Source organism: Drosophila elegans, unplaced genomic scaffold, assembly GCF_018152505.1.
Source record: "Drosophila elegans isolate 14027-0461.03 unplaced genomic scaffold, ASM1815250v1 contig_476, whole genome shotgun sequence".
Taxonomy (NCBI): Eukaryota; Metazoa; Arthropoda; class Insecta; order Diptera; family Drosophilidae; genus Drosophila; species Drosophila elegans.
The window spans coordinates 19,742,037-19,768,015 of record NW_024545863.1 but is presented as its reverse complement, the minus strand read 5'-3'; the positions used below and the strand labels follow the sequence as shown (position 1 = coordinate 19,768,015).

Below are 25,979 nucleotides of genomic sequence, written 5' to 3'. Positions count from 1 at the left end.
GCATAAAAAAGCCAAACCAACTTCCAGTGGATGCGCTTTGAACCCGTTTGCGGTTCCGGGTTTACTACATAAATAATCAGTTTTCTGAATTGTACAAGCAAAAACCGCTTCGCGAAATTCGGCGGTGACAAGGAGACTACTTGAGTACTAGGAATAATAAAAGGACTTTTTCAAGTTTATAACGTCAGACTATTGAATATCAATCAAACTATCGCTGAAGTGCATAAATTTGATTAATGAAGCGCGTTCATCCATCAATCATGGAAACATTTTGTGGTTCTCTCTCTGCTAATCTCAATGCAAGTTAATAAATCAGAAATATATATTTTAGTACGTATTTTTAGATAATTTCTACTCCAATTGGCACAATTACACAAATGTCCAAAGCTTAGCTTTGCTCTCATCTTAAAATATTAAAATAAATTAGATGACAGAATGTGAATGTGCATTATGAATCACTACCAAGAGACATTGATAAATGCGCCAACTTAAATATTCAATCCTTGTTATGTTAGGTCCAGAAATGGCCAGTTGATTGGGCAAATAAGGCATCCACATTCGAATTCGCGTGGGCAGTGAAGGCCAAAGTCGGACACGCATGACAAGGTCTTATTGAAAATTTTCCTAAGACCGCCTACATCCGTAATATGTTAGTCGAGTGGAAGTCGGACGACAGCTTCTTTATCTTAGTTCAAGGCCGGGAATCCATAAGGAAAACAAAACCAACGAACAAAGCGATTCCCGAGGTTTGCAGACCTGGACTGGCTTACAAATGAATCTGCCACCTTGCCTTAAATAACTAAACGAGTGCGACACGCACCCGAACACAAGAAAAAAAATGTCAAGAATGTTTAGAGTTATTCGCAAATTGATCTAAATCTTTTAAAAACTGGCAATAGTAACAGTAGCAATATTTAATATTGTTAATTCGAAGTAATATAAATCAAAAATGTTTATAGCTTATAAAAAAATTCATCTTGTTAAATTAAAAATATTGATGTATCTGGCTTTACTAAGAATACGTTTAAATTTTCAAAAACTATAATTTTTTCGAGTAAATTATAAAGAGCTATTCAATTAGAAAAAGTGGAACACAAATAGCATTAAAATATAAATCATTTTATTTAAGTTTTTGTTAACAAACACTTTAGTATTTTAATATAAAATGTTGATGGAGTTAATATTCTGATAAATTGGTTATAGCACACAATATCAACAGCCTAGAATATATATTCATAGTGAGTATCGTGTCGTACCATAAGCTGTTTTAAAATAAATTGTTATTATACTTTAAGCCAAATTAACATTTTTTTTGCAGTGCAGCAGCCACATCAAAAGATGGTGAGAGTGATGAATTTCTGGCTGGCCTGGCAAAGATTCCATTTAATTATTATGACACTGGAGGGCAACACAAACAGGCCGCAATAATAACCGAGGCCGACAAAGAGATTACCAACACCTTGAGTGCTGAGTGCTGTGTTCCAGGAGCTCCCAGCTGCTCTAATCTATTCTAATGGTTAGTGTTGGACCAAGCGATTTGCGAATCAGCAGAGGAAACATTTGTCATCCGCCATGTTGGCGTGTCGGCGTACGCGGCGAATGTATAACGTGCTGGGCAAAAGTTTACCGCAACTTGGGCCAAGTTTTCCCAGCACTACTCGAGCGGGAAAGCGTCGAGCAGGACTAGGACAACATCGTTTTCACGCTTGCTCTGCGAAGTGAAACCAATTTGCGCATTCTGTCTGCATCGCATCGCATCGTCATGAATTTCTTCTTGTTCTTGGCTGCAGGCAGTCATGGAGTGGCAGCAGTTTGCTCTCCTCCAATTTCCCTCGGCCTGCACTTGACATTCAATTTTCCCTTAGAGCCGCCTAATGACTGGTGAATTTGGCGCAACTGCATTGCTTTATGCTTTGGCATGACTTCAATTAGCAGGAGACTCCTCAAAATTCCCGAAAATGAATTGAATGGCCTAATGGGTCTTATGGGTCTGCGGTTTACTGAAAGGAAATCCTTTCCCCATGTCACTTTTTAAAATAAAACTGTGTACTCAATTAATCACTTATCTTTGTGAGTTCGGTCGTTATTATATACATATATTACCATCACAGGATATATTTTGGGTTGTCTCTTAAATACTGAAGCTGTACATCTTCCAAAAAGTAGGCAATGCCTTAAAGGCTTTTTTATTGTAAGCTGGGGCAATCTAACCTATTTTCTTGTGTCCGTATAAACAAAAGTACGATAACTAATTTATTGAACAATGATTTTATTGTGGTGTCCATGCTATATAAATTATTGAGGGCTTCCACAGCAGTCTAAAAACAAGAAAATCGGATTTCAGGCTGTTTCCTCTTATTAAAATCCTCTGTGCTATCATGAAAATAACTGATTTCATAGTTAAATAGAAATTCTCGGCTGGTCATATTTTAAAAACAAATTCCAGTTGCCTGCATTGTTTTGCGGTCGTTTATTCTCTCTCTCTCTCTTTCCACGCCCCCTAGCCGTATCTTTCTCCGCCAGCGTGTGTGTGTGGTCGTAAATCAATATTTAAACTGTGTACGCTCGTTTAGTCTTTGCCTGGTGCTCTGGAGGCTTCCAGCCAGCGTTTAAAAATAAAAACGCAAACCCAAACTCATTCAACTCGTTCAACGACTCAATAAATGTTGCAAATGCGCTGTTTTCTTCGTATATATTTATACGATACAGAGACGAGAAATGGGGAGTTTTTTTTGGAGGAGCAAGAGTGAGCAGCTAGAGCTGGATGCTCCCAGGAGCTTCACATCGTCCGAATGTCCAACAATTTTCGTTTCATCTGCAGAGGCAACATGAAAACATTTCAAAATTACTATTTATCTTTATTTCCGTCTCGTTCTGCCTGCCGTTCTTCACTTTCTATGTCGCTGTTCCAACTCGGACAGTGATATTTGTTATTTGCTAAACGAAATGATATATACTGGCGTGTACATGGCTCGGGCCAAAGCTGTCATTAGTCATGCTTTGCTGCACAAACAAACACGCACTCATGAGCTAGCCAACGTTGCGTATACTCGATGCGCCACTCCACAACCGCATGCCCATTCACAACTCAACTTATCGATTATCACATAACGTATATATCCTAAAACTTTATTCATAATGTTGCCCTGACCCTGCACCTTCAATTTGCCCCCTGATGTTTCGTTTGCACAAAACTTATCGCACAATTAATGTAAAGTCTATTAAAATGCAAACGTTTCAGTTAATTACGGCGAATTGCAGTTTCCGAACTCCTTAAGCGAAATTAGTAAGCAACTTTTCAAATATCGACAACAACAATAACAACAAAGTTTGCGTTTTCCCCCTGCCCCATTCCCCGCCACCCACAGTGCGGCAAGTAACAGCATTAAACGCTTTATTGCTGTTAGAGCAGTTCGGGAAACTGTCGGCCACTTCGCTGGAAAACCCTCGCTGCGGTGGCCTTCAGCATAAACTGCACTTGACGTGCCACCGTAGATTCTTGATTTTTTTCCTATTTTTAGAAATTTCAATAACAGTTAGAGTGCTTTTTGAAAAATAAAAATTTTTATATGCCTCAGATCATAAAACTTAAAAAAATACCATTTATGGCCAATAATTAAGCAGCAGTAAACTGTGCTTAGACAAATCAGCAAAAAAAAATGTCTTGATGTCCAAACAAAATTGTCCTACTATAACTTTAAGATTTGTTTATTCAATCCGAATTCAAGTTTGAAGTACATAATTTCTATAACATATGTACCGATAGTATCCCTTCGATACATACTCCGATTCGCCACCTGATCCTGAGAGCCCGCTTCACAGTGTGGCTCTTCAGAGGCCATTGGGCCCATCAATGTCGAATCGCAGTTGACATAAACTGGAATATTCCGCCATCTTGCTCATATTTACGCACCTAATCAATATGGCCGAAGGGCGGATACAGAACGGACCAACTGTTTGCCCTTCATTGTTTGCGCGACTTGCTTGCGAAATGCCCCCGAAGCCAATTGCTGCCATTAATAATTAGGCGACGTAATTGGGTCTCCTTTAATATGTTAGATGATTTTCTACCTTTAAAGACCCCATGTTTTAGTTTTGAGACTGAATGAAGCTCAGATAAAGCCGGGCAGGTCACGAAACCAAAACCATTTACTGATAAAACACAAGAAAAATTCTAAGAATTATAGGCAGAATTCAGACTGACAACTCAAAGCAAATGCAAATAAATCGGATTTACACAAAAAGCAGAGAAGTGTGAAAGTTCTAGGAGCAAAAGCAGTTTATAAAAAGCAAAATAAAAACAAACAAAGCTGAAATCTAACAAGAGCCGAAGGCTGCACCAAAACCGCGACCAAATCGAGACCCACAATCAAAACTGGCCCAGGGGCAGTGGCTTGATTTGTTTGCTTTATGCAGAAATAGAAAAAGTTCATCCTGAGAAATTAACTTCTTTATAGGTTTATGTGTTTCATTGCCTATTTATTATTTTATTTTTCTGTTTAGCACAGTTATTATATATACATACTTGATAACATAGAAATTAAAGGTGAATTTAAAGCAATATCTTTTAGCTTGCATTTTAAACAATTTTAGACATTTAAAACAGACACTTTACTAAAATATTAAAGACTAATTTACTGTAACTAATTTTGCAGGCCTCTAATTTTATTTTTTTACGGCAAATCTGTTCTAACATACTGATACTGTAATTTAATAAAACCTATCATGCTTTTCTGCAAGTGCACCCATTTGTGCTTGCAAGTCGGGGGCTACTTAAGCTATGGGTCGCACTTCTCCAGACCCTGGGGTTGCCTTAACAGATTGAAACAATAAACTCAAATTGCCCCAGAGGACGAGGGGGACAAGGACAGAAGGGGACGGGCGGGGGCGGAAGGTTAGGCGGAGGGATTCGGGTTGAGTTATCTGCTGTAAGTTGAGCCGATAACTTTATGCGCACAATTCCATTTGATTGATGAGATTTATGCTCGCAACGCCCACCGCTCACGTATTTTGATTTTATTTTTATATAGTCGTCTTATTTTATCTGTCCTTTGTTCCTGTTTTTCGCAGCCAAATGTCTGGCTGTTGCTTCTTTTTTTTATTTCCTGTCCGGGCTGAAAGGAAATCAGAGGCAAACAGAAACAAACGAACGAAAAATATATAAAACATTTAAAGCCGCTCAGAAGGAGCAACATGTTGGAATAAATTCCTTTATTCCAACAGCCTCTTTTGACCCACTTCAGATGCCTTTGGGCTCCATCATATGGCAAATAAGTCAAGTGGATTTATTGTCACAAAAATGTAATGTCAATCTTCGTTTGTTTCATTTTTAATTGCCTTCTTCGGCAGAAACCCATTAAAAGGCCATCGGCCTTGATAATGATTTTTACTGATTGAGTGCAATGCTCTCAGGGATTCTTAATATGTACAGTAGCAAAAAAAATTACGATAAGAATTAAACTTGTTTTAATTTATATTTTTTGTATTGTTAAAAATCGTAAAAAAAATACCTAAATTATAAACAGAAACTTAGTTGCTATGGCCTATGACTCCTTTTTTATGTTTTTTTGAGGAGCTTTCTAGATTAAACAATTAAAAAAACGCTTTTAAAAATAATGCCAAAACGGTATCTCCCTCCATCAACAGCCATTAGTTTATGACTTCACCCGAAACTTCATGTATTTAAAGCTTTCGTTATGAATGCCTTCCATTTTGATTTATATTCACTGCTTTCTGGGTAAGCTACTGCATCCGCTGCCGCTGTCATCGTCATCTTCATCCAGCTCCAGATTCATTTCCAGCATTCCGAGATGCGCTCACATAAAGACTCGACAAGGAAATTGCAAGTATCGTTGATTCATTTGATCGCTTTGCAAGGCAAATGGGCGCACGAACACCGAGTTCTACGGCACCGGACTCACGGCCATTAATATGCATGTTTATTGGGTGCAGGAGCTGCAAAGGAGGTGCCAAAGAAGAGCAAGGCTCAAGGCTTCGTTGCCATCCCGCTGTTCAACTTACAAGGGGCTTACACTTTCAAGGATGCCCTCCATCATTCGCTTTCCTCTTTCTGCTCCAGTTGAGGACCCTGATTATTGGGCGCAGGCAACATTAGCAACTCTCTGGCACCAGCGAAAAAGTTCCACAACAACGCCATTTCACTTGCTGTCAAATATTCGCATGCAACGTCAGGTAAATACTCAAAAAAGGATATAAAGGTGTTCCCATTTTTGCCAAATTTGAACTGGTTTTAAATTTATTTCCACAGAAACGTAAAAACAAATTTAACAAAATGTATTATTATAAATTTATCTGTGCAGGCACCAAAAATGTTAATTAATGATCACTTTTTACTAACGGGTTGGCATAGGTTGCGGAAAAACAAAACACGGAGGCAATCAAAATTAATTATACAAAATAAAAAACATTAAAAATAAATTAAAAATTTCTTTTTTTCGTACAATACAATATAGCATTTTTAATTTTAAATAACTATGTTACTAAATAAGATCTTCACCGGGAGTTTCATTTCGTTTATGGTTTAATTCTTAGTGAACTTGGTAACACTTCTTTCCCTCTTCTTAATTTTTGGTTTGGTCCATTATGTATTGCACAGTAATTTTAGTCGAGGGAATTCCGTCTTTGAAAGGGATCGGGAACAAAAGGTTATTGATCGAGTGGATATTACTATATTATATTATTTGTTATGGATTGAATTGGATTCTTTACTCACAGCCGGTGTTATTGCACAGCGTCATTTGATTCAGACTCAAAAGGGTCAGTTTGGGCAGCTCGTTCTTGATATTCACAAAGTATACATAAACCCTATTTGGCTGACCACTTAAAAGGTCAAGAACAGAATCATCCTTGTTGGGATACGGCATTAGTGAGCTAACAAAGACCTTAAAAAAATATAAAGATAATGTTAAATTTAAGTGCACCACCTCAGCAGATAACCGCATACCCCGTGATGACCGTGTACTACAAAAGTCGCACTCCACTCAAACCTTTGTCTCCGTGAAATGGGAGCCTTGAAAATGCCAGCATAGCTTTTCCCATTGATATCCGAGGCGTATTGAAAGTAATCTGTACAAGTGTTTTCAGGCACATAAACGGCCTGTACTGAGTTTAAACAAATCCAGAATAAACACAGCCAAATTATAGACATTTTAGAACCCACTACCGATTAACTCTGGCCGAGCACTGATAGCTTTGAACAACTTTTGGTTATCTGTTTCCAATGAAACGCTCTTCCCACAAAATTTCTATCGAGAGCAGATTCTCTTAAAAAGTACAATTTTAAATCAATTTAAAAATATTTTTTGAAATATATGAAAATTTTTGTTCATTTTTTAGGTATCAATGAATCCATAATACTTTAAATTTTTAAAAATTTTAATTAAATTGTTAAACATACCTGCCCTTTTTTTTAACTTTAATATTCTTATTGTATAAAAGTAATGACATATATATTATAGTTTCGAAATTTGAAGAGATTACTTGCGAAGTGGACAAAATTATACAATACTTAAGAAAACCGAAAAACACAAAAGAGAAATTCAGTAATCCGCTCTCTTGTGCGTTAGATTTAATCAAAATAAATATTTTGTGAGCGAAACAAAGTCCGATAAGATCGTATTGTTAGCTTATTAAGTGAATCACCCGCACCAAAAAAAACACAGTTCAAAAAAAATTTTTTTTAATTGAAAAATAAAAAACAATTTAGTTTGAAATTGGTTTTATTTCGGTTTTTTTGCAATACAATCTTTTTGAAGAATGCTGTAAAAAAAGTAATTTGACTTTGAGCGAAATTTTTCGATATGTAATAAGTTTTTGCTCAAAAAATAATTATTAAAGTGAATCTTTTATTAGAAAACTTATCGTGATTACGGTCCCTGCTTTTAACGGATGTGTTCGAACAAGTGAAATGAAAAACAATACCTATTTAAATCGTATTGTTATTGACTTATAATTTATAAATTAACTTGTTTGGGCACATAACTTAGAACCCTGCAGCTTATAAATTACTGAACAAATAGTTTTTAAACGCATAATTATAGACGCATTCAGCCGCAATGATTTTCAACTACATCGAATTAAGTTTAGTAAACCCATAAAATATTTGATTTTCTTCCTTTTAAACTAACACAAACGAATTCCCTCTGTGCGATTTAATTGTATACCTTTTAATTAAAAGTTATAATTGAAATAATGTGATATAGGAAGGGCAAATTTTTTTTTTTTTCAATAGATATAAGTATAAATCACATTAGTTGCCACATTACTCAAAGGTTCGGATGTTATTGTGATAGATCGGTGGATACACCTCCGTAGTGTGGTTCCTTGACTGTCTTTTTAACGTTAACATACATATGATGCCTTACAGTAGCTCTAGTCTTGGGAAAAGGGTCTGTGAAAAAAATTTGTGATTACTGTGGATAGTTGCGGAATCCCAATTTTGTACTCACATCCTGCATTAGAGCACAGCTCATTTCCGTTGAGAATCAAAGAGTACAGTTTGGGCAGCTCGGTGGTGACATTTAAGAACCGCACATAAGCTTGAGCCGGCTCACCTTTCAGAAGATAAATGGCAGCTTCATCATTGTTGGGATACGTTTGCAAAGCACTTACAAACAACTTTAAAATATACAAAAAGTCTGATTATGAATTGCAGCACTTGACTTAGTAATTGCTTACCGAGCGAGATCCTCGGACTTCGAAAATCGCCTGCCATTTAAAATTGTGAATGTTCAACTTAGGCGCCGTGAAAATGCCTATGAAGGTCCTTCCACCATCCTCCGTGGCGTATCTGAAGTGGTTATCGCAATTGTGCTGAGGCACGAGTAGAGCCTGGGCAGAGCTCAGACAAAGACCTAAAAAAATCAGACCAATAATAGACATGTCAAGAACCTCTGCTGATAAAGACTGAACAATGACTGGTAGCTGTGCGCGATTCTGTTCTTCTTCCACACTAAAAACATTCGTATCAAAATGCTCTTCAGAGAAGATTTCAAAAACAAAGTTCAAAAGCTGGAATTAAGATTGACTCACTATCAAACGTTTTGTTCTGGATGTGTAGGGATTAATAAAACCATTATAGAAGTATTTATATTTTATCCTAACAGTAAAACCGAAAATTGATAAAAACACTGATAACAAAATCTAGGAAAACATCCGAAATGATTTAAAATAGGCAAATAGATGCGTAATTTTCGCATAATTCATCAATTCCGTAAATATTAAATCTAACATTAATGGAAATCCAAGAAAAGCACACAAGTTTTATGAATTTGTTAAGCAAATATTTCGAAAACCAAACTGAGAACAGGGCCGATAGACACGAATAACACCGAGCCAGCCAAGCACAAGTATTTTTCGAAGGTGAATTTAATTTTCCTGCTCTCATTTGCTGTCTGTCGACGCCTTTGTCTTCGTTGAAATTACATTTTTCATTTTTCCCCTGCCCTTTGTGTTGGCCGCTGTTGTTCATAAATCCTGCATTGTAATGCAAAAAGTGCAGCACATTAATGTGTCTTACTTATCAACAGCGCTCCAATGCTTTAAGGAAAGTTTTCTCTGAAAACCTATTCAAGAGTTCGCTCTTGAAATACGCATTTTAAGTGTTGTGGGAAACTTTAAAATCAGCTTGCGGCTCTGGTCATTTGAGTGGCCTCCTTCCAGGCCATAAAACAACCCAAACGAGGACGCTCAAGTCCCGGCAAGGACAAAGATTCTTGGCCATTGACTGTGATGCAAAATCCACTCGAAACGCATTCGGCTGTTGACATCCCCAATATAAGTTATCAACATGAGACCCAAACACTTACGCCCAACGACCGACGACCGACAACCAACAACCGACAACACTAAGCTACTTTTAATGTTTAGACACAAACACAGGGACGAGACACAAAAACGAACTGGGGGTTTTTGGCATGAAGTTAATAAAAGTTCTACGACATTTTGACCTGGAAAATATTGCAAAAATAAAATGGCTGCCGGGCTGTTGCTTCAGCAGCATTTTCCTTCTCCTTCGCCAACTCGCCGCAGGTTTTCCAGCTGTGGTTTTCCAGCTGTGCCGACAGCCGCCTGAAAGTATGCTTTAAATAGTGGCATAGTAAAATATTTACTTTGGCGCAAAAAGGTTGCAGAAAATGGGGAGGGGTTATGGGAAAATAAACTTTGCTGCCCGGCAAAATGAAAAGCGAAGGCCGGGCGGGCCAGCAAAAAAATTCATTAAAAGGGATAACGACTCGCATAGTTGCTGTGGCAGTGGGGCCACGAGTGTCCAAGGATTAAGTATTCGAGTGGCATTTTTTAGTGCAATTTAATTACGGATTATGTGAGCCAGCCAAAATCTATACTGAGACTGATGTCGCATCTGTGGCAAACTTACGTCCACTTATCCAACTCGGTTGTGCATAAATCGGCTCTAATTAAATGCCCAACACGCTCGATTTAATTTACACATTTTATTGCTTTTATTGGAGAAGTACAACAACTGTTTTGCTTTGCGGCCCTGGCAACGATACATTAAACACTTTTGAGCTGACTTAGTAAATTAGTTAAGCGACATTCGCCATTATTATTTCGTTCATCGGATGTCAACCATTGTGGAATTTGCATATTTCGAAGTCGAAAGGCTCTTGATAGATGCAAAATCGAAGAATTTAATTGTGTTTTGTGCTTTGGTTACAGGTAGCTATTGGCATTATTCTCTTGATTAATGTTAAAGGAAAGCCAAGGAAATTTCTCGAAAAATCGCTAAATTATGTTAATCTTTAGAGCTTTAAATACCGACAATGCTTTAATTTTTTTGTTTTCATTGAACGATTGGATGTAAAACTGCTATTGTACCCATGCACATTCAATTAATAAAAGGTGTTGGCATTATTTTCGGTAGAACGGGATGCATTTTCATTCTTTCGGCTTTAATTGTAGTTATTTCTCGTGTGGAGACAATTCCACGATTTATAGTAATAGTATTTGAAGGCAGAGGAGCTGTGAAGGCAGGGAATACTAGATTTATACGAAAGCAAGACCATGGCGTTACTCACATTTGGGATTACTGCAAAGCGTCATGTTATTGACTTCCAAAAGGGTAAGCTTTGGCATCTCGAGGGAGGTATTTCGAAATCGTACAACCAGCTGGGCCCACAGTCCGTTGTTTATATTTTGAACCGCCTGTTCTTCCGAGGGATAATGATCTATTGTGTGCACAGGACTGTCATCCGATCCCAGCCACGTTAGCTTTATATGCCATGATATACTTTGTAGACCCGCCTTGGGTGCCGTGAATAAACCTACAAAAGTATTTCCGTCCTCGACGCCATATGTAAAGAACTCGGTGCAATTGTGTTCTGGCAATGTTATGGCTAAAGCAGCACCCAGACTGACGAAAACAAAAACCTGAAAACCGAACTTCATTTTGATATAAGTTCTAGACGGAGGCTGTGCGCGGACTGTTCCTTATCAGTCGTCATCCGAACTTTTGTATAAAAACACCGAGACTGTCTTATCAGTAAAGGTCTAAAGATCTGCACAAAACCTCTCGCGAACTCCGAAACCGAAATCAATTATTTCTAGCTTCTAACTTATGAAAAGGTCATTAAAACACTCAAAATTAAATATGAAATATGATTTGCGCATCGAATTTATGGTCTTGCACTGCGCATTGCTTGCTGTTTGCCTATGTTCCTATTATTTTTTTTTAATAACATTAAGTTTATTTCTTTTTATTAATAAGAAAACTGAGTGAATATTTATTTACATATATCACAAAAGTCTTTTAGATGCCGGTTGGTTAATACATATATACTGAAAAAGACTCCTGTATAAAAAACAGGAGTTAAAAGCAAATCAATTTCACTCTCTTGGAGTAGTCACTAAGAAACAATACTTAAGCTACAAGTGGCAACTTGGAGTGCGGGCTAATTCATTTACAATATTGCGCATACGCCACGTGGCTGGCAGGCAAATTAAATTATGCATTGCCAAGGTGGAAAGTTGTGGCCGGCAGACGGCGGCAATCTCGACAGGACAAAGCAACTTTATAATTAATCAAAGTGCAACAAGAGGCAGCATCCGCTGGAACAACAACTGCTTTGGGTTTTGCGTTCGAGCTTAAGCAGCATTTAAAGTGAACCATTAACCTCATTACCTGACTTCACCACCACAGTCTGCGTAATTTCATTTTAAATGCAAACTTAACAACTTTTTGCAAGTCAAGCATGTTTATGCTTTCTCTTTGTCCTCTGACGTCTCATTAACGTCAACTTAATTTGCTTGCACTATAAATTTAATTTTTCCCTGTGGGATGTTAAATTATGAAAAGCAGATCGATAAGGATACATCTTGCCAAAAGAGAGTTGGCAAGTTAATAACCTAAGCTAACATTAAATTTAAAGTTGGTTATATTAAACTTTTCAACTCTACACTTTGCCAACCACTCATTGTTTTCCATCACAAACTAACCATTGCTTTTAAAGTTGTTTCAAGTCTTAATGCAAACATTAGTTTTGAGGGCTTATGTGTTGCACAGTCAATGAGTTATTACATTTTTGGTCGATTAACGAAGTTACTGCGATTGCGGATATTAAGGACATATCTTAATGTTTTCACTTAAAGAATTTAAAAATCTTTTGAGAAGCTCATACTTTTTAAATTTCGCAACAAATGTTAATGTAATGGTAAATTCGGAAGCATTAATTTATAAAATCTCCATGCCAGTAAATAATAATAATGAAACACAACACTAGGAGGTATATGTTGCCTCATTTAAGAGATACTTCCTCTATCCTCCTTTTACTAAATACAATTTCCTATTGTAAGTTAAAAGGTAAATCAAATTATAGCCTCATTAATGTCTAAATATTGGGATGGCAAGGTCCAGATTTTACTGCGAACAATGCAGCAAACCATTTCACTAATTTCTCACCCCCTTTAGGTTTTGGGATATCTATCTCATGTGTTAGCTTTTGGTCTTAATAGTAAAGTGTCTGCATCAACATGTGCATCCATGTACCAGCAGCAGTATCCATTTTCGCATCAGAATCTACCTAGCTTCATCGTGCACGGTAAAGTGCAGGTTAACTGGGCCCAAAAGCCCGCACATTTTGGCTGGCTAATTGCCAACATGGGCACAGAAAACTGCAGCAAGGGCTAAAGTGATGGACGGACAGCTGCAAAATGAAGTTAAATTGTTGTTTACCTGCATCTGATAGCGGCGGTAATGTCTGCCATTAGCGTACAATCAACAGAATCTAGTGATGCAAAAGGTATTGGATTTTGTGACTACTCTAGTAGGGTTTAAAATGCGGAATTTTAATTTAGAATATGTATGGCCAAAAATATTCAGAATAAATTTATAGCACTACCTGTCGATTCACGCATATATAATGTTTTAAGTACCAAATACAGAAAATTCAAAGAAAACATGTACCTAAGCATCCTTTAACATCAGCGACTGCAACACACTGGAGGAAAGGCGGAAAAGCAAATAGTGAAGAAAACTGCAATCTGTTAACCAATGATTTTCGACTTCTGGACTTGAAACTTAATTGTTGCTGCGATCGGACTTTCAGGGGAAACCTTAATTAAACTATTTTCCTGAAGCGGGTCTGGCATTGGCTTTTGAATAATCTAATCAGCTTTGTCTATTCCTCTCGGCCAGCCAGCAATTGACTCGAATGGTTGCACTTAACTTGGCCCTCAGCCAACCCACTAGCACATGCACTCCTACTTGGATGGAGAGCCACATTGCCATTTATTTTGATTACGCTGCTTGTGGGTTCTTTTTATGGTGTGCGTTTCTTTTTTCCTTTTTTCCTTTTTTTCCGGCCAGTGGAAATTAAAATAAATTAACAAATAAAAGTCTGGCTTCAAGTTTGGCCTGGTGGCTAGCCCTCAACCTGTTTGGCAATTGAAGGCCATAAATAACTTCCCATTCTTGCCACCTGATGCTGACTTCAATTACGCGTAATAAATTACAAAGGAATATGAGACAGCAATGCTGCTGACGGCCCTGCTTTTTCCTTCCTGCACATAATTAAGTGGATTTTAATGAGACTCGGAGTTGGAGCAAGAGACCTACAAAAACCAGGCTTAGCCGAGTTGCTTGGCCTGCGATTCTGATTTGCGACCACTTGCGCAACGAGGGAGCACTAGTTTACAAGGATTTTTGCTAAACATATATAATTTAATTACCTCAACATGAAATTTGTCTACTGAAGTTAATCTAAAAAAAATATTATTTCTACAGCTTATGAATAAATAACATATACTATTTTAAAACTATTAAAAAATATGTAATTTAGAGACTGAGAAGTATTAAAAAAGTAAATTTAAAGAAACCCTGCCGTTTATACTGAAATGTATTGAATACAGTTTTCGTTTTAAGAACATTGTTTTGGTAGAGTGAAAGATTCCTGTAGCCCAGTGTTATAAAGTCCTCGTCATGAACAAATATCGCCGGTAGTTTGGCTTTGGAATCAGTTTATTACGGCCACTTCAGGACATTGTTTCGCGGCGGTCCTTCTTCTTCGATTTGATCCGCTTGGCTGGCTGCGGCTTGTGCTCCTCCTTAGTGGGGTTTTCCTCGACAATCCGCTGGAAGAGCAGCGCACTGGTTTGCCCGTCCAATTGACGGCTCCCGTCGAGATGCGCGGGACTGGTGGCAAAACTCTTGGCCAAGTAATTCCAGCCACGTTGCGCGGTCGGGACTCGCAGCTTATCGAGCAAACGGGTGGCCAGCTGGGGAATTATGGGCTGCAGCACAATGCCGCAGAGCCGCAACGCGTCCATTGTCATGGCGATTATGGTCTCCAAGCGCGGCTGGTTGGACTCCGCCGTGCCCGCCTTCAGCGTCCAGGGTCTGGAACTCTCGAAGAAGTTGTTGGCCGCATGCAGAGTCGCCATTGCAGTGTCGGCCACCAAGTGGAAGTGATTGCACTCGTAATGCGACTCGCATCGCTCTGCAAATAACGAAACATGGAAAGCACTTGAGAACAAATGTTGCGCAAATCCAAGAACAAATTACAAAATGATTTGTTTAAAATTAGGAGATTCTATATCGTTAATTTCAAATTCTTAAAGATTTTAAAGAACATTTTTAGCAACATAAAATGGGAGAACATTAGTTCAATGGTTGTTATAGTTTCAATACTAAGAACAAAAATTGTAATGCATTTTTAAAAACAATGCAACAAAAGAAAATATATAAAATTCAAGGTCTAATCAATCAACTAATTACTTAATTTGAAAAGATAATAACATTTTTTTTTTATTATTTAACACTCTAGTTTAAAAACAAGGAATTCAATTACCCATTTGTTGAAGTGCACAAAATACAATATACAAAATAATAGCTTCACTTGGCGCACTTAAAGCTATAAGCTGGCTAGCTTGGCCACACTCTCGAGTGCACTTGCCGCACGGAGATTGGCCGGAAGTGCTTCGGGCAGAAGCGGATGCGGATGCAAACGCAAATGCAGATTATAAACCATCTCTATCTCGAGAAGGCGCCTCTTCAGTTCGAGCCTGGCTGCTTAAATATTAAAATGACAAAACAGCGCTCCACTCCACTCCAATCCACTCCACTCCACTGCAATCCTCTTCACTGCTTTAAATTCCGATCCACTCACCTGACAGCTGCAGAAGCGACTCCTGCAGGCGTCTGGTCGCATCCAGGGTACGGAGCAGATCCGCCAAGTGCTCGGCGTCGGCTGATGGATAGATTTGGCCGGGATTCAGCGCCTTGGCACAGGCACGCGATAGCAGATTGCCCAGGGTGTCCGCAAGTTCCGAGTTAAGGATGCGCTGGGCCTTCACGTGGCTGTAGTCTGAAAGCAAACCAGAGCAGACAACTTGTCAGTTTGGCCAGCAAGGAGCTGCACCCAGATAATGTAGATGTTCAACCATTTTTAACAGCACTTTGCCATTAAAAAGGATAATGGATTTTTTCACAAAGATTCATTATGTTAACTTAAGGTTACCATTTTTTTGACCCATTATAATAAAATACTAATCTTATTTTAAAAGTAAATAAAATTAAAGGTTTACAAAAATGAAATAATAGTTTAAATTTGTATTTAATATATTTTAAATAAAAATTACTGCAACAAAATCAAATCAAAACTTTTCTAAGAATATGTTTTACAGTTTCTTTTTTATTAACTTCATGGTTGTTAGTGCTGACCAAGTAAATATTAAAATCGACTACTTAGCGTGGAAAGCCCTGGCGTATGAGAGATAAATGAAAATCTTTCATTTAACTATTTTCTGCTTGGGCATTAGCTGCCGTATGTCCAGCCGCCCATTAAGGGGATTAGCAGAGTTCCTGTCCTTCGACCAAAGCCCGTTAACATAAAATCCGTATAAGTTAACAACAACCAGCCGGCAAGGAGATTTCCCCATTTTCCTTCGTCACACAAATTGGTGCTGCAGGTGGCTTTGTGGGAGCAAAGCTGAACACGAAAGGATTTAAACTGCGCTAATAGTTGCAAAATCTTTGCCCGAAGGGAAATTGAACTGAATGAAGAAGAGAGTGTAAGGGATAAAAGAGTGTCTCGTAAGAACATGATTCCAGCATGATGATAAGCTCGCCGGAGGAAACTTGAAAGAATTAAGTAGACAACCATTGCATTTATTTTATGCACTCAATTGCAAATAATAAATGTCCTCTGCTTTAATTAGCTAGTACTTTCATTTTATTAAATGCAAAATGATACTCCAGAATAATATAGTGACGAAGTTTTAAGGGGAATTCATTTATTTTATGTACTCAACTGCAGTGATAATAACATTTTTTTTTGAGTATCCTCTTAATTACGTATGTCAAAGCCAATCTTGGACAATTAAAAATAAAACCCATAAAAATGGCAGTGCCGGCCAAAAATGCGGCAGTAGCTGCGGCAATTGCTAATGGAACCACAAAAATATTCCTGAAACTGCAGCTGCATCCTTTTGGTAATTAAAAAGGCACTGCCTGCAAAGACAATAATCGGGTTATTGCTGCTGGCAAGCAATAATTGCTGCTCGAAATTTTGATGATCAGATTTCGGATTGGAAATAAAACCAACAGCAAGTACATTTCGTTGATGCATTTTCAACTATCTCCATTGGGCTCTTGTTTTACCTGTGCTGCCAAATGAGGTTTCCTTTGCCGAACTCTCTGGGGAAATATAACTGCCAAAAAGTGTTGCCTGAAACATTAATTTGTTGCGAAACTAGAAGAAACATAGCAGAAAGTTTCGCCCGCCCCAAATGGCAAAAGTCTGCTTGTCAACCGAATTCAAATGAAAGAGTGTCGAGTTGAGTTGCGTTGAATTCACAGCATAGACGTTAGTTTCTCCAAATCAAATTCATGTGGAGCCACTCGGCGTGTGAAAACTGGGAATTGTTATCAGAATTGCTGCTACCTCGCAACTTTAGTTTGCAAAATGTTGGCCATTAAAGCCTTAAACTTCTTTTGAACTAAACATGAATAAAAATACTAAATTAAGCACAATTTAAATTAGCTAGACTTATGCAAAGTATAAAAATTTGTATTCAATAAGTCCTCTTTTAACATGACAATAATTATAACATTTTAATTGTTTAAAGACCCAAACCATTGTTAAATTATTTGTTTCAAATTATTAAAAGCAGGACAAAACTATGTATTAAAAGGGTAACCATCAAGTCCTGTGGATTTTCACGAGCTAACTGAACCGATTGGCAGGCTTTTCATTTTGAATGCATTGCTTTTCGATGGCATTGCCAACGTTTGACTGCCGTTGGCCAGAAATGCAATGTGAATTGCATCAGCCTTTATTAGCAGCTCCTCGCACGCTCCCCACCGACTGCCAATCGAGTATTGCTTTCTAATGAAATTGTGCGAAGAGACCCGCAACTCGTGTTGTATTTTGTATGTGGCATTACCTGCCGAAGCTCAAGTCCGGACTTGGTCCGGGCAACTCTTAACTGCTTACGTGAGCAGCTACAAATTGTGCAAAAAAGCAAAAGTTGCTGACGGCACGAGGCAGCCGGGCACAACACTTGCTACCAACTCTAAGCACGCTGCACATGCTGCCACGTGACCGAGGAGGCGGTGTGCCACCTCAGACAAATGCAGCCGTTCTTCCTGGCAGTAATATAAATAATACTTTTTTACGTGCCCCAAGAGCTGCACTTCGAATGTGGACTGTTGCCTGTTCGGCTGCGCCTTAAATAACTTGAATAACTTGTCGCTCTGCTCTAGTTTGCCATCGCCTGCTGAGAACTTTGACACAATTTTGCAGTGCTCTCCAGCCCTCCTGTATTTTTTCCAACAAAACTTGGCTTTAAGTACAGAGGTGGGCCATCAAATATTTAACCAGCCGCTCTGCAATCGGAGACAGCCAGTCGGAGGCGTCAGCAAAAATTTGCCTGAGCAACACAGGAACATTAACTTCATGTCTGCCCTTTAAAAGAGTAAACTAAGAATATAGGGTTGAATAAATGTTAAATGGGACAAAGAAGAAAATTTTAGAGAAAATAACTGTGACAGAATTTCGGGTTTGAGTAAACAAAAACTAATCTTGTTTTAAATTTGTTTAACAATAACCGTTTTCCAATGCTTGATTTTTTAATTTTAAAATAAAATCAGAATTTCACAAATGAAAACTTTTAATCAAAACTTATTTTTTTTTATTTACTTTTTGTTTTTGAATGTAAATGTTTTAAAGTTTAAATTTTAATCTATATTTGTAGTGCTCGGATTTTTCTTAGTGAAAGTGTTCTGATAAGCGTTTATAAAATGAATTCGAAATCTCTTATATGTTTCATTGGAGTGAGATTTACATTTTTTGGCGATCAGAGTCCGATTTCTATCAGTAAGTCTAATACCCATATATTCCCGGCCTAAGCTAAACTATCTTTAGTTGGCGATTAGCCTCTTTCAGCTGCGCTATGTTCGTCGTTTTTTGGCTTTGCTTTTACGTTGCTCTAGTCTCGGCCCTAGTAAATTTCCCAAATCATAAATGCGATGAGCACTTTAAATATGACACCCTGGACGGGGGTGTTTACATCGGTGTTTTTACAGTATTCATAACCGACATTAATCAATCTTACTGGGAGGCAAATTTCACGTCTCGCGGTATCGTGGTTCGTTGACAGATAACACTACAAAGTAGTAATTTATACTCCAAAAAGAAATATACTGATGATTTATGTTTCCTTGTAGGATCAAGTCGATTATCTCAATCCATATCCCACTTATGACGAGTGCCGTAAAAATGTCGAAAATGGAAAGCCCGCTAAGATGTTCGTCAAGTTTATGAATGTTACGGACGAATTACCCATGCTGACTAGTTTTACACTTAATGGAGTAACCCTCTGCTCCCATCCGACATGTGAGTAAAATAATATATTTTGAAATGTTACCACTGGTCACCATGAAATTTTGCAGACTCACCACCCACAACTACAGTTTTCATTGCCAGTAGTATGGAAGACGCCAAAAGGTTTGAATGGAGATCAAACACTAATCGAAGAAACATGAAAATGAGACAAAAAAGGGTTTTTACCAATAGGACAAAGCCTAATAATTCTAAGCGTTTGCTTACACCCTTGCAGAGGGTATTATAGATTCAGTTAGAACTTTGCCAGGCAGTGAAGGGGATATGTCTGACCCCATAAAGTTTATATATATTAGCATCACCTGGAGATTAAATCTAGCCATGTCCGTCTGTCCGATTTTACGAAAATTCCTCAAGGATTATTAAAAGAAATTTAACCAGCGAAGTTGTTTCATTATAAATGAATAGACCTAGTAAATTTATTTAATAAAAAAATATTTGTTTTTATTAAAGTTCTTGGCCAAAATCGAAATATATTGTGTTTCATTTTAAGTTGTTTTTTTTTCATTTGAAAATCACAGAATCTCTAAAACCATGAATTCTGTTGCCGCTACAGTTTGGCTTATACCAACGTATTTTAAAACCGACTACTGGTTATTACATAAATCAGGCAGGTTAGCCTTTTAATACCTTTAAATAGCTTGTCTTATGTCTTTAGGAGAAGATAACTTCACAAATTTTTTAGTATTTTCATTATATTAAAAGAATTTTTTTGATAGCTCGGTTTTTCTTGAGGACTGATAAGAGATTGAAAAAAAAAAACTCTTATCCCAAGACAACAAGTTTACGATTATATTCATACTATATAGCTCCTATCAGAAGCTTTTCTCGGAACTTTTCGCTTTCTTTAAATTGACAAACTTTGAAATTTAAATACACTTTTTTCTGTAGCTTTCTTCTTAAACCGGTTTTTAAGTTGTAAGGTATTCTGAATTTCAGCGTTGCGTTTAAGAGTAAACTAAAATCGGCCGACTTATTTGGTAATCAGCCATTTGAAAGTTTGGATCAAACAAAGGATTAACTGGCATATCTCCATGTATGTATGTGTTAATATTTTGTTGGCTCAGTTTTTCTCAGTGGAATCGCGCGATAAGAAATTGGCGCACAGCTCTTATAAATTCCCGGTCCAAGTGAGCAAATCATTAGTCTTGAATTAGTCTCTTTCAGCCGCGCGATGTCTAAAGTTTTTTGGATTTGCTTTTACGTATCTCTGATTTCGGCCCAGCCTATTAAAGTGCCGAATAATTATTGCGATTATTTTAGATATTCTACCGTGAACAATGGTCAAACATACTTCGGCGTTCTAAGGGCACACAGGACCGACATTAATCAGTTTTACTGGGAGGCAAACTTTACGTCTCGCGGGGCCAATGTGGTATGTTGACAGATAGCTTAACAAAGTGGTAAGCTGTACCTAAAATTTAAAAACGTTGGCAATTTGTGTTTCCTGGTAGGATCAAGTCGACTATCTCAATCCATATCCATCCAATGAGGAGTGCTACGACAATGTCAGAAGCGGTAAGCCCGCCGAAATGGTCGTGGAGTTTATGAACATTAACGGCGAGCTGCCCATGTTGACTGGTTTTCGACTAAATGGGGATACCCTCTGCTCCAACCCAAAATGTGAGTGATAAGTATTTTGAAAAAATATTACTGATAACTATATAATCTCCCCACAGACGAAAAACCCAGGACTACAGCTCGCATAGCCCGTAGTATGCATGTTTCAGAAATACTTCGAGCCCCTAGGCTGGGATATAGACAAAGCGGCTAACTTCTCTTCACTTAATGCATTAAAAAATGAAAGAAATTTAAGTCTTCTAATTCAATTGTACCACATTTTTGTAAGCCCCTCTTTTCGTATTAAATTTCAATTATGTTTCACTCTGTGTTAATACATTAAACAGCCTATATACTTGTGGGCTTAATTGATAAGACTTCAATTGATGATGATATAAACAACTAAATTAATTTTGTTATCAATCAATACAAAAATAAGGCGAAAGGTTAAGATCAATGAGCGTAGTTGTTATCAGCACAATTGATTAAATTTGTTATTTAAAACAGCCAAAGTCTCTGCAACCTTGTTCTATGCTCAAGGTTTCAAAACCAGCTTTGTGTTTTATTATTTCTATACTTTCACCAATTTAAAATGTAAAAGTTTTGATGTGGGCGTAAACCGTATTTCTCAGATTGAAAACAGGCCACAATAATTTTCAAGGAAAGCAATACTATATACATTTTCTATCGCCACCAAACTTTCGCAAGCATAAACAGTCCCCAGTGACAAGTTTAAGAATTCAAATTTAAAAATTGAGTGACGCCCCAAGGAAGTTGATTGCATCAACGTACCTCCCCCATTTGCATTTCCTGGGCAACTTTTTCTAACATAAGCGCAGAGGGTCCGTTCAATATTTCTGCTCCCTCAGCAGCAGCTGTGTTATGTTGGCAAATACGAAATGCAATTTCTGTGTTGCGGAAGTTTGGCCTGTAATGAAAACTTGAGCATTTAATAATGATGTTGTCCTAACAGCATTATGAGAACGGCCTTGGGCCACAATATCGAATTTGAAGGCAACTGTTTGATGGGGAGAATGAGTGATTTTCCACCTAATGGATGACAGTCGACTCAAATTAAAGTAAATTTATCTGCCGCGCGCATAAATCATTCATGGCCCGACAAATATGCAAAATGTTCGCGATGTCGAACTTTTGTAATTTAATTATGCGACGACGACGCACTGCAGCAGTTCGCACATTTTCATCGAAACTTTTTTGTTTTTTGGTTTCAATTTGCTGGCCAAATGCAATAAAAATGCAATTAAATTAGCCGCAAGGCAGCGGGCCATAAAAAAAAAAAATGAGAAACATCAACAAGCGCAAATTGAATAAAGGCAAACGTGAAAATAGTCAAAAGTCTGGAAAATCCGTCGCTAAAGCAAAGTCAGCAATAATTGAAAATTAAATTTTAAGAGCGTAAGGCCAGCAATTTATGCAAATGAAAAACCGAAAAGGTTTGGCGAATCAATCAAAACGCATCCCGTGACACTCAGCGAAGTGTGTTAATTGCTTTCGATAGCCCAAACCGATTCCACACCTAATCATATCTGTCGGACAATTGATTAATTCCGGACGAAAACTTTACCCCAACTGTTTTCCCATCCTTATGCAAATTCTGCAAGTTCGGGGAATACGAAAACTTTCGGGGCAAATAAACAAAAGTCAGATCTCGCCTCCCTGGTAGACCAAAAACTTTTGCTCAGCGCTCGACTTTAGTTCCCTCTTTTTTGGTTTGTCAGTTCGGGCATAAAATTGAAATGCAAATTAAAGCAGAGGTAAGCATAGTCGTAGAACTAACGACGACAGATGGCCACTCACATACGAATACTTGAGGGGCACCTCAACAGTTTCGGTTGATAATTTGATGGAAAAACTATTTGAATAACCACAGGCAGGGCATTCAAGCCCACAATCCTTCCCTCTACCGAATTTTCATGGTGGTCATATGGCATTGGAGCCGCAAAGTGAACACGCCACAGACATCAAAGGGATTTCGCGGTTTCGATTCACTCACTGCCATCGCTGTGGGCCACGCCCTCCCGCAGAAGGAAGTATCTTAGACCCTCCATGGTGTATTGCTGGGCCGCCTGCACGGGATCCACTACGTTGTGTTTGCTCTTCGACATCTTCTGTCCGTCGACGGTCCAGTGCGAGTGAACGTGAAGCTGCCCAGGAGGTTCCAAGCCGGCGGCCAGGAGGAATGCTGGCCAGTAGATGCCATGGAACTTGAGGATGTCCTTGCCAATCACGTGCTGCGCCGGTGGCCAGTGGGCGGAGAACTGGAATGAGGAGATATAAATAATTATTTGGAATTCGTCACCCAATGCCTACAGTTTTAAGGTAAAAAATACCAATAAGGTATTGCACTCACCTCCTCATTGGGATATCCAACGGAGCTGAGATAGTTGACCAGAGCATCCAGCCAGACGTAGACAGTCTGCGAGTCATCATCGGGGACGGGAATGGCCCAGTGAACGCGGTTGGAAGGCCGTGATACCGAAACATCCGGCAGAGGTTCGCTGAGAGTGTCCAGCAGAATCTTTTCGAACTTGGCCGGACGGATGCGAGCCTCCTGTTTCACCCAATGCCGCACATCATCTTGGAATTGCGACAGCCGGAACATGTAGTTCGTTTCCTCCGTCCACTCGACAGGGTGTCCTGATTCCATGGAAAAACGCGTCCCAGTGGACTCATCCTGTCTCAGTTGTGAGTCCGTAAGAAAGGTTTCGTCCGACACGCAATACCAACCGCTGTAGGCAGCCGAGTATATATGGCCACGTGAGTGGAGTGTTCGCTAAGGATTAAAGACAAACAATGTTTAAATTTTAACAGAAAAGTGGCCCTAGAAAATCTGACGAATTTTTAAAAGGACAATGTATAACATTTAAAATTAAATATATTTAAAGGCATTTAATATTAATATTATCTTGTAAAGTTAATTTCATTACAAACTCAAGCATAAAAAGGATAACATTTACAACCCAAGTTGTTACTTGTATTTCATAAAATGTTCGACATTTTTATGCAAAATTTTACTACTTTTGAAATAAGTAGTAAAAATAAGTTTTTTAATTCTACAACATCTAAAAGAAAGTAGATCTAATAAAGGACGCCTAAAATTTAAATTTTATGTAAGGTAAAGAAGAAATTTATCTTATATTATAAGACATTATGCTTTAGTGAATAGGGTTGAGATAAATGAAGTAAAACTTAATATGACATGGTATTCGTTGCATTCATTTTCTTAATGGAAAACATTAAATACCCAAACCTACCCAGAAATGGGCCACTGCCCGCTTGTGTCGCTCCTCCGTGGTGCGAATAAAGTCGTCCGGCTGGATGCTGGCACTCCGGAACACCTCCCGGTAACGCTCCGATATATCATTGCAGTATTTGGCCACGGGGATCCCGTGAAGAGAGGCCGCCTGTTGAATCTTGGTGCCGTGCTCATCCGTTCCCGTGCAGAGTCGTACTGTCTTTTCCGGATACCTTAATCTCTGATAGCGACAGTGGGCATCGGCTATAACCGCCGAGTACAGGTGGCCAATGTGCGGGGCTATCCATAATTTAAGATTAAGATTATTATAAATTTGCCTAAAGCCATCAAAACACTCACCTGCATTTACATAAAAAATTGGAGTTGTCACATAGTGCGAACTGTTGTAGCGGATTCCCAGATTCCGCAGGCACTTAATTCTTCTTATGAGCATGATTTTTAAAGCTCTTTTTATATATAAAACGAAATAAAAATATCTTAAAACATTTGCCGGTTGATTTTATAACATTGAACAGCTGTTCGACCAGTGCTGCCCATCAGCCGGTTAACAGTGCGCCTAACAGTGGCATTTTGCAACTATGTTAGTTTACAGTGTAGACAGTTTTAACGGTTTTGTATTTAAATTTTATTTTAAAGAAAAATGAAGATTTAAAAACTAAATTTGGGGACCAGTGCAAAACAAAAATATGATAAGCTTAGCTTAGTGAAAATAAAAAAAAAACACTTCTTACCGGACGTTATTCATATAAAAGCCATTTTCTTGTTGTGGCCTTTACAAATGCCTTAAAACTATAACTTTTAATGGCCAACTAAAAAACCAAAATTGAACCTTAACAAAATATATAGGAGATCGACTGACTCCAGGCTTTTGTGCTACATCTTAGCTCCCCATCGCATCTGTTGCTGGTAGTGGTTGGTCATCCGCCGCGCCCTTTGGGCCTTCTGTTTGGCCTCCACTGCAGCACAGGCCGCCTTGTAGGCCGCCTGCTTGGTCTTCTCAAAGTCGGTCCTGGCATCGGTCATCTGGCGGGCGAGATTTTCCACTCGATGCTTGGCGGCCTCCAGGAGCTGCGTCTTCTCGGCCAGCTCCTGTTGCGCCCCATTGGCCACGTTCTCGATATTGGCCATGTTGGCGGTTGCGGCTATTACGAGGTTCTTCAGCTGATTGAGCTGCACTTGGGCCTCGTGGGCGGCCGAAGCGGCGGCATTCGCATTCACCTGGGTATTTTGCAGAGAATTTGTCACCTCATTGACCACCGCATCCGCCTCGGTCATCTCCTGCTGCAACTGCTCCACAATCTGCTGTTTTCCGGCCAATGCCGCTTCCGCAGCCCTCGCCGACTGGGCCGCTTTGGCGGCCAGTTCTGACTTGACCTGCGACGCGGCCGCTTCGGCTGCCGCCATTTGGGAATCGCTGGCGGCCTTGGCCTCCAGGGCGGCCTTCTGGGCAATGTTCGATGCCTTGGTCTTGGAATCGCCGCGGCTGAAGTCCATGCTGCTGCAATCCTTCTTGGACTTTGCATCCGTGCAGTCCCCGCTTCCGCTTCCGGTTTCTCCTCCGCCAGAATCCCCGTACAACTGGGCAGGACGATAGTGGAAGCACTCCAGTCGGGGGAACACATGCAGCAGTAGCAAAACGACAAGCAGCGCTTTCGTGCCAGGCATATTCCAATCGAATATTTGGAAACACACGGCCCTGACTCCATTCGGAAAGCCTGATCTGACAGAGAAGTTGGAACTAACGATTTTCGGTACTCCGGTATGAC

At 38.9% G+C, this 25,979-nt stretch overlaps 4 protein-coding genes across 7 annotated transcripts; all 4 read right to left on the bottom strand.

Annotated features, from left to right (window-relative positions):
* Positions 1-6,434: 6,434 nt before the first annotated feature.
* On the bottom strand, positions 6,435-7,199 carry LOC108139160. The gene is made up of 3 exons (XM_017261777.2): positions 6,965-7,199; positions 6,734-6,902; positions 6,435-6,640 (listed from the first exon to the last, which is right to left on the bottom strand). The coding sequence occupies exons 1-3, from the start codon at positions 7,166-7,168 to the stop codon at positions 6,582-6,584; spliced, it is 432 nt and encodes a 143-aa protein (XP_017117266.1). The 5' UTR covers positions 7,169-7,199; the 3' UTR covers positions 6,435-6,581.
* Positions 7,200-8,163: 964 nt separating this feature from the next.
* LOC108139105 lies at positions 8,164-11,451 on the bottom strand. 4 transcript variants are annotated; one of them, XR_005977691.1, is made up of 5 exons: positions 11,058-11,451; positions 8,698-8,873; positions 8,632-8,637; positions 8,469-8,573; positions 8,319-8,410 (listed from the first exon to the last, which is right to left on the bottom strand). XR_005977691.1 is itself a non-coding variant. In XM_017261718.2 (4 exons), exons 1-4 carry the CDS (start codon positions 11,425-11,427, stop codon positions 8,301-8,303), a joined length of 825 nt encoding a protein of 274 aa, XP_017117207.1. In that variant the 5' UTR covers positions 11,428-11,451; the 3' UTR covers positions 8,164-8,300. The 4 variants fall into 4 exon arrangements, 3 of the variants coding, with proteins under 3 accessions (XP_017117207.1, XP_041565567.1, XP_041565568.1); XM_017261718.2 differs by having other exon boundaries at positions 8,164-8,410; positions 8,469-8,637; XM_041709633.1 differs by lacking the exon at positions 8,319-8,410 and having other exon boundaries at positions 8,555-8,573; positions 8,636-8,637.
* Positions 11,452-14,341: 2,890 nt separating this feature from the next.
* On the bottom strand, positions 14,342-24,725 carry LOC108139353 (methionine--tRNA ligase, mitochondrial). The gene is made up of 6 exons (XM_017262077.2): positions 24,553-24,725; positions 24,212-24,492; positions 23,308-23,730; positions 22,951-23,215; positions 15,642-15,839; positions 14,342-14,972 (listed from the first exon to the last, which is right to left on the bottom strand). Exons 1-6 carry the CDS (start codon positions 24,644-24,646, stop codon positions 14,509-14,511), a joined length of 1,725 nt encoding a protein of 574 aa, XP_017117566.1. The 5' UTR covers positions 24,647-24,725; the 3' UTR covers positions 14,342-14,508.
* A 248-nt stretch (positions 24,726-24,973) lies between these two features.
* Positions 24,974-25,959, bottom strand: LOC108139156. The gene has a single exon (XM_017261774.2). It carries the CDS (start codon positions 25,876-25,878, stop codon positions 25,087-25,089), a length of 792 nt encoding a protein of 263 aa, XP_017117263.1. The 5' UTR covers positions 25,879-25,959; the 3' UTR covers positions 24,974-25,086.
* Positions 25,960-25,979: the final 20 nt, after the last annotated feature.

Excerpts from the sequence above, each read along its gene's own strand:
- LOC108139160 (XM_017261777.2), bottom strand. The coding sequence starts at position 7,168 with ATGTCTATAATTTGGCTGTGTTTATTCTGGATTTGTTTAAACTCAGTA. Across the intron at positions 6,903-6,964 it reads TAGTACACGGTCATCACGGG|GTCTTTGTTAGCTCACTAAT; the intron begins GTATGCGGTTAT and ends TATTTTTTTAAG. Across the intron at positions 6,641-6,733 it reads GCTGTGCAATAACACCGGCT|ACGGAATTCCCTCGACTAAA; the intron begins GTGAGTAAAGAA and ends TCCCTTTCAAAG.
- LOC108139105 (XM_017261718.2), bottom strand. The coding sequence starts at position 11,427 with ATGAAGTTCGGTTTTCAGGTTTTTGTTTTCGTCAGTCTGGGTGCTGCT. Across the intron at positions 8,638-8,697 it reads AAGTCCGAGGATCTCGCTCG|TTGTTTGTAAGTGCTTTGCA; the intron begins GTAAGCAATTAC and ends TATATTTTAAAG. Across the intron at positions 8,411-8,468 it reads GCTGTGCTCTAATGCAGGAT|ACCCTTTTCCCAAGACTAGA; the intron begins GTGAGTACAAAA and ends TTTTTTTCACAG.
- LOC108139353 (XM_017262077.2), bottom strand. The coding sequence starts at position 24,646 with ATGCTCATAAGAAGAATTAAGTGCCTGCGGAATCTGGGAATCCGCTAC. Across the intron at positions 24,493-24,552 it reads AATTTTTTATGTAAATGCAG|CCCCGCACATTGGCCACCTG; the intron begins GTGAGTGTTTTG and ends AATTATGGATAG. Across the intron at positions 14,973-15,641 it reads GTCGCTTCTGCAGCTGTCAG|AGCGATGCGAGTCGCATTAC; the intron begins GTGAGTGGATCG and ends CGTTATTTGCAG.
- LOC108139156 (XM_017261774.2), bottom strand. The coding sequence starts at position 25,878 with ATGCCTGGCACGAAAGCGCTGCTTGTCGTTTTGCTACTGCTGCATGTG.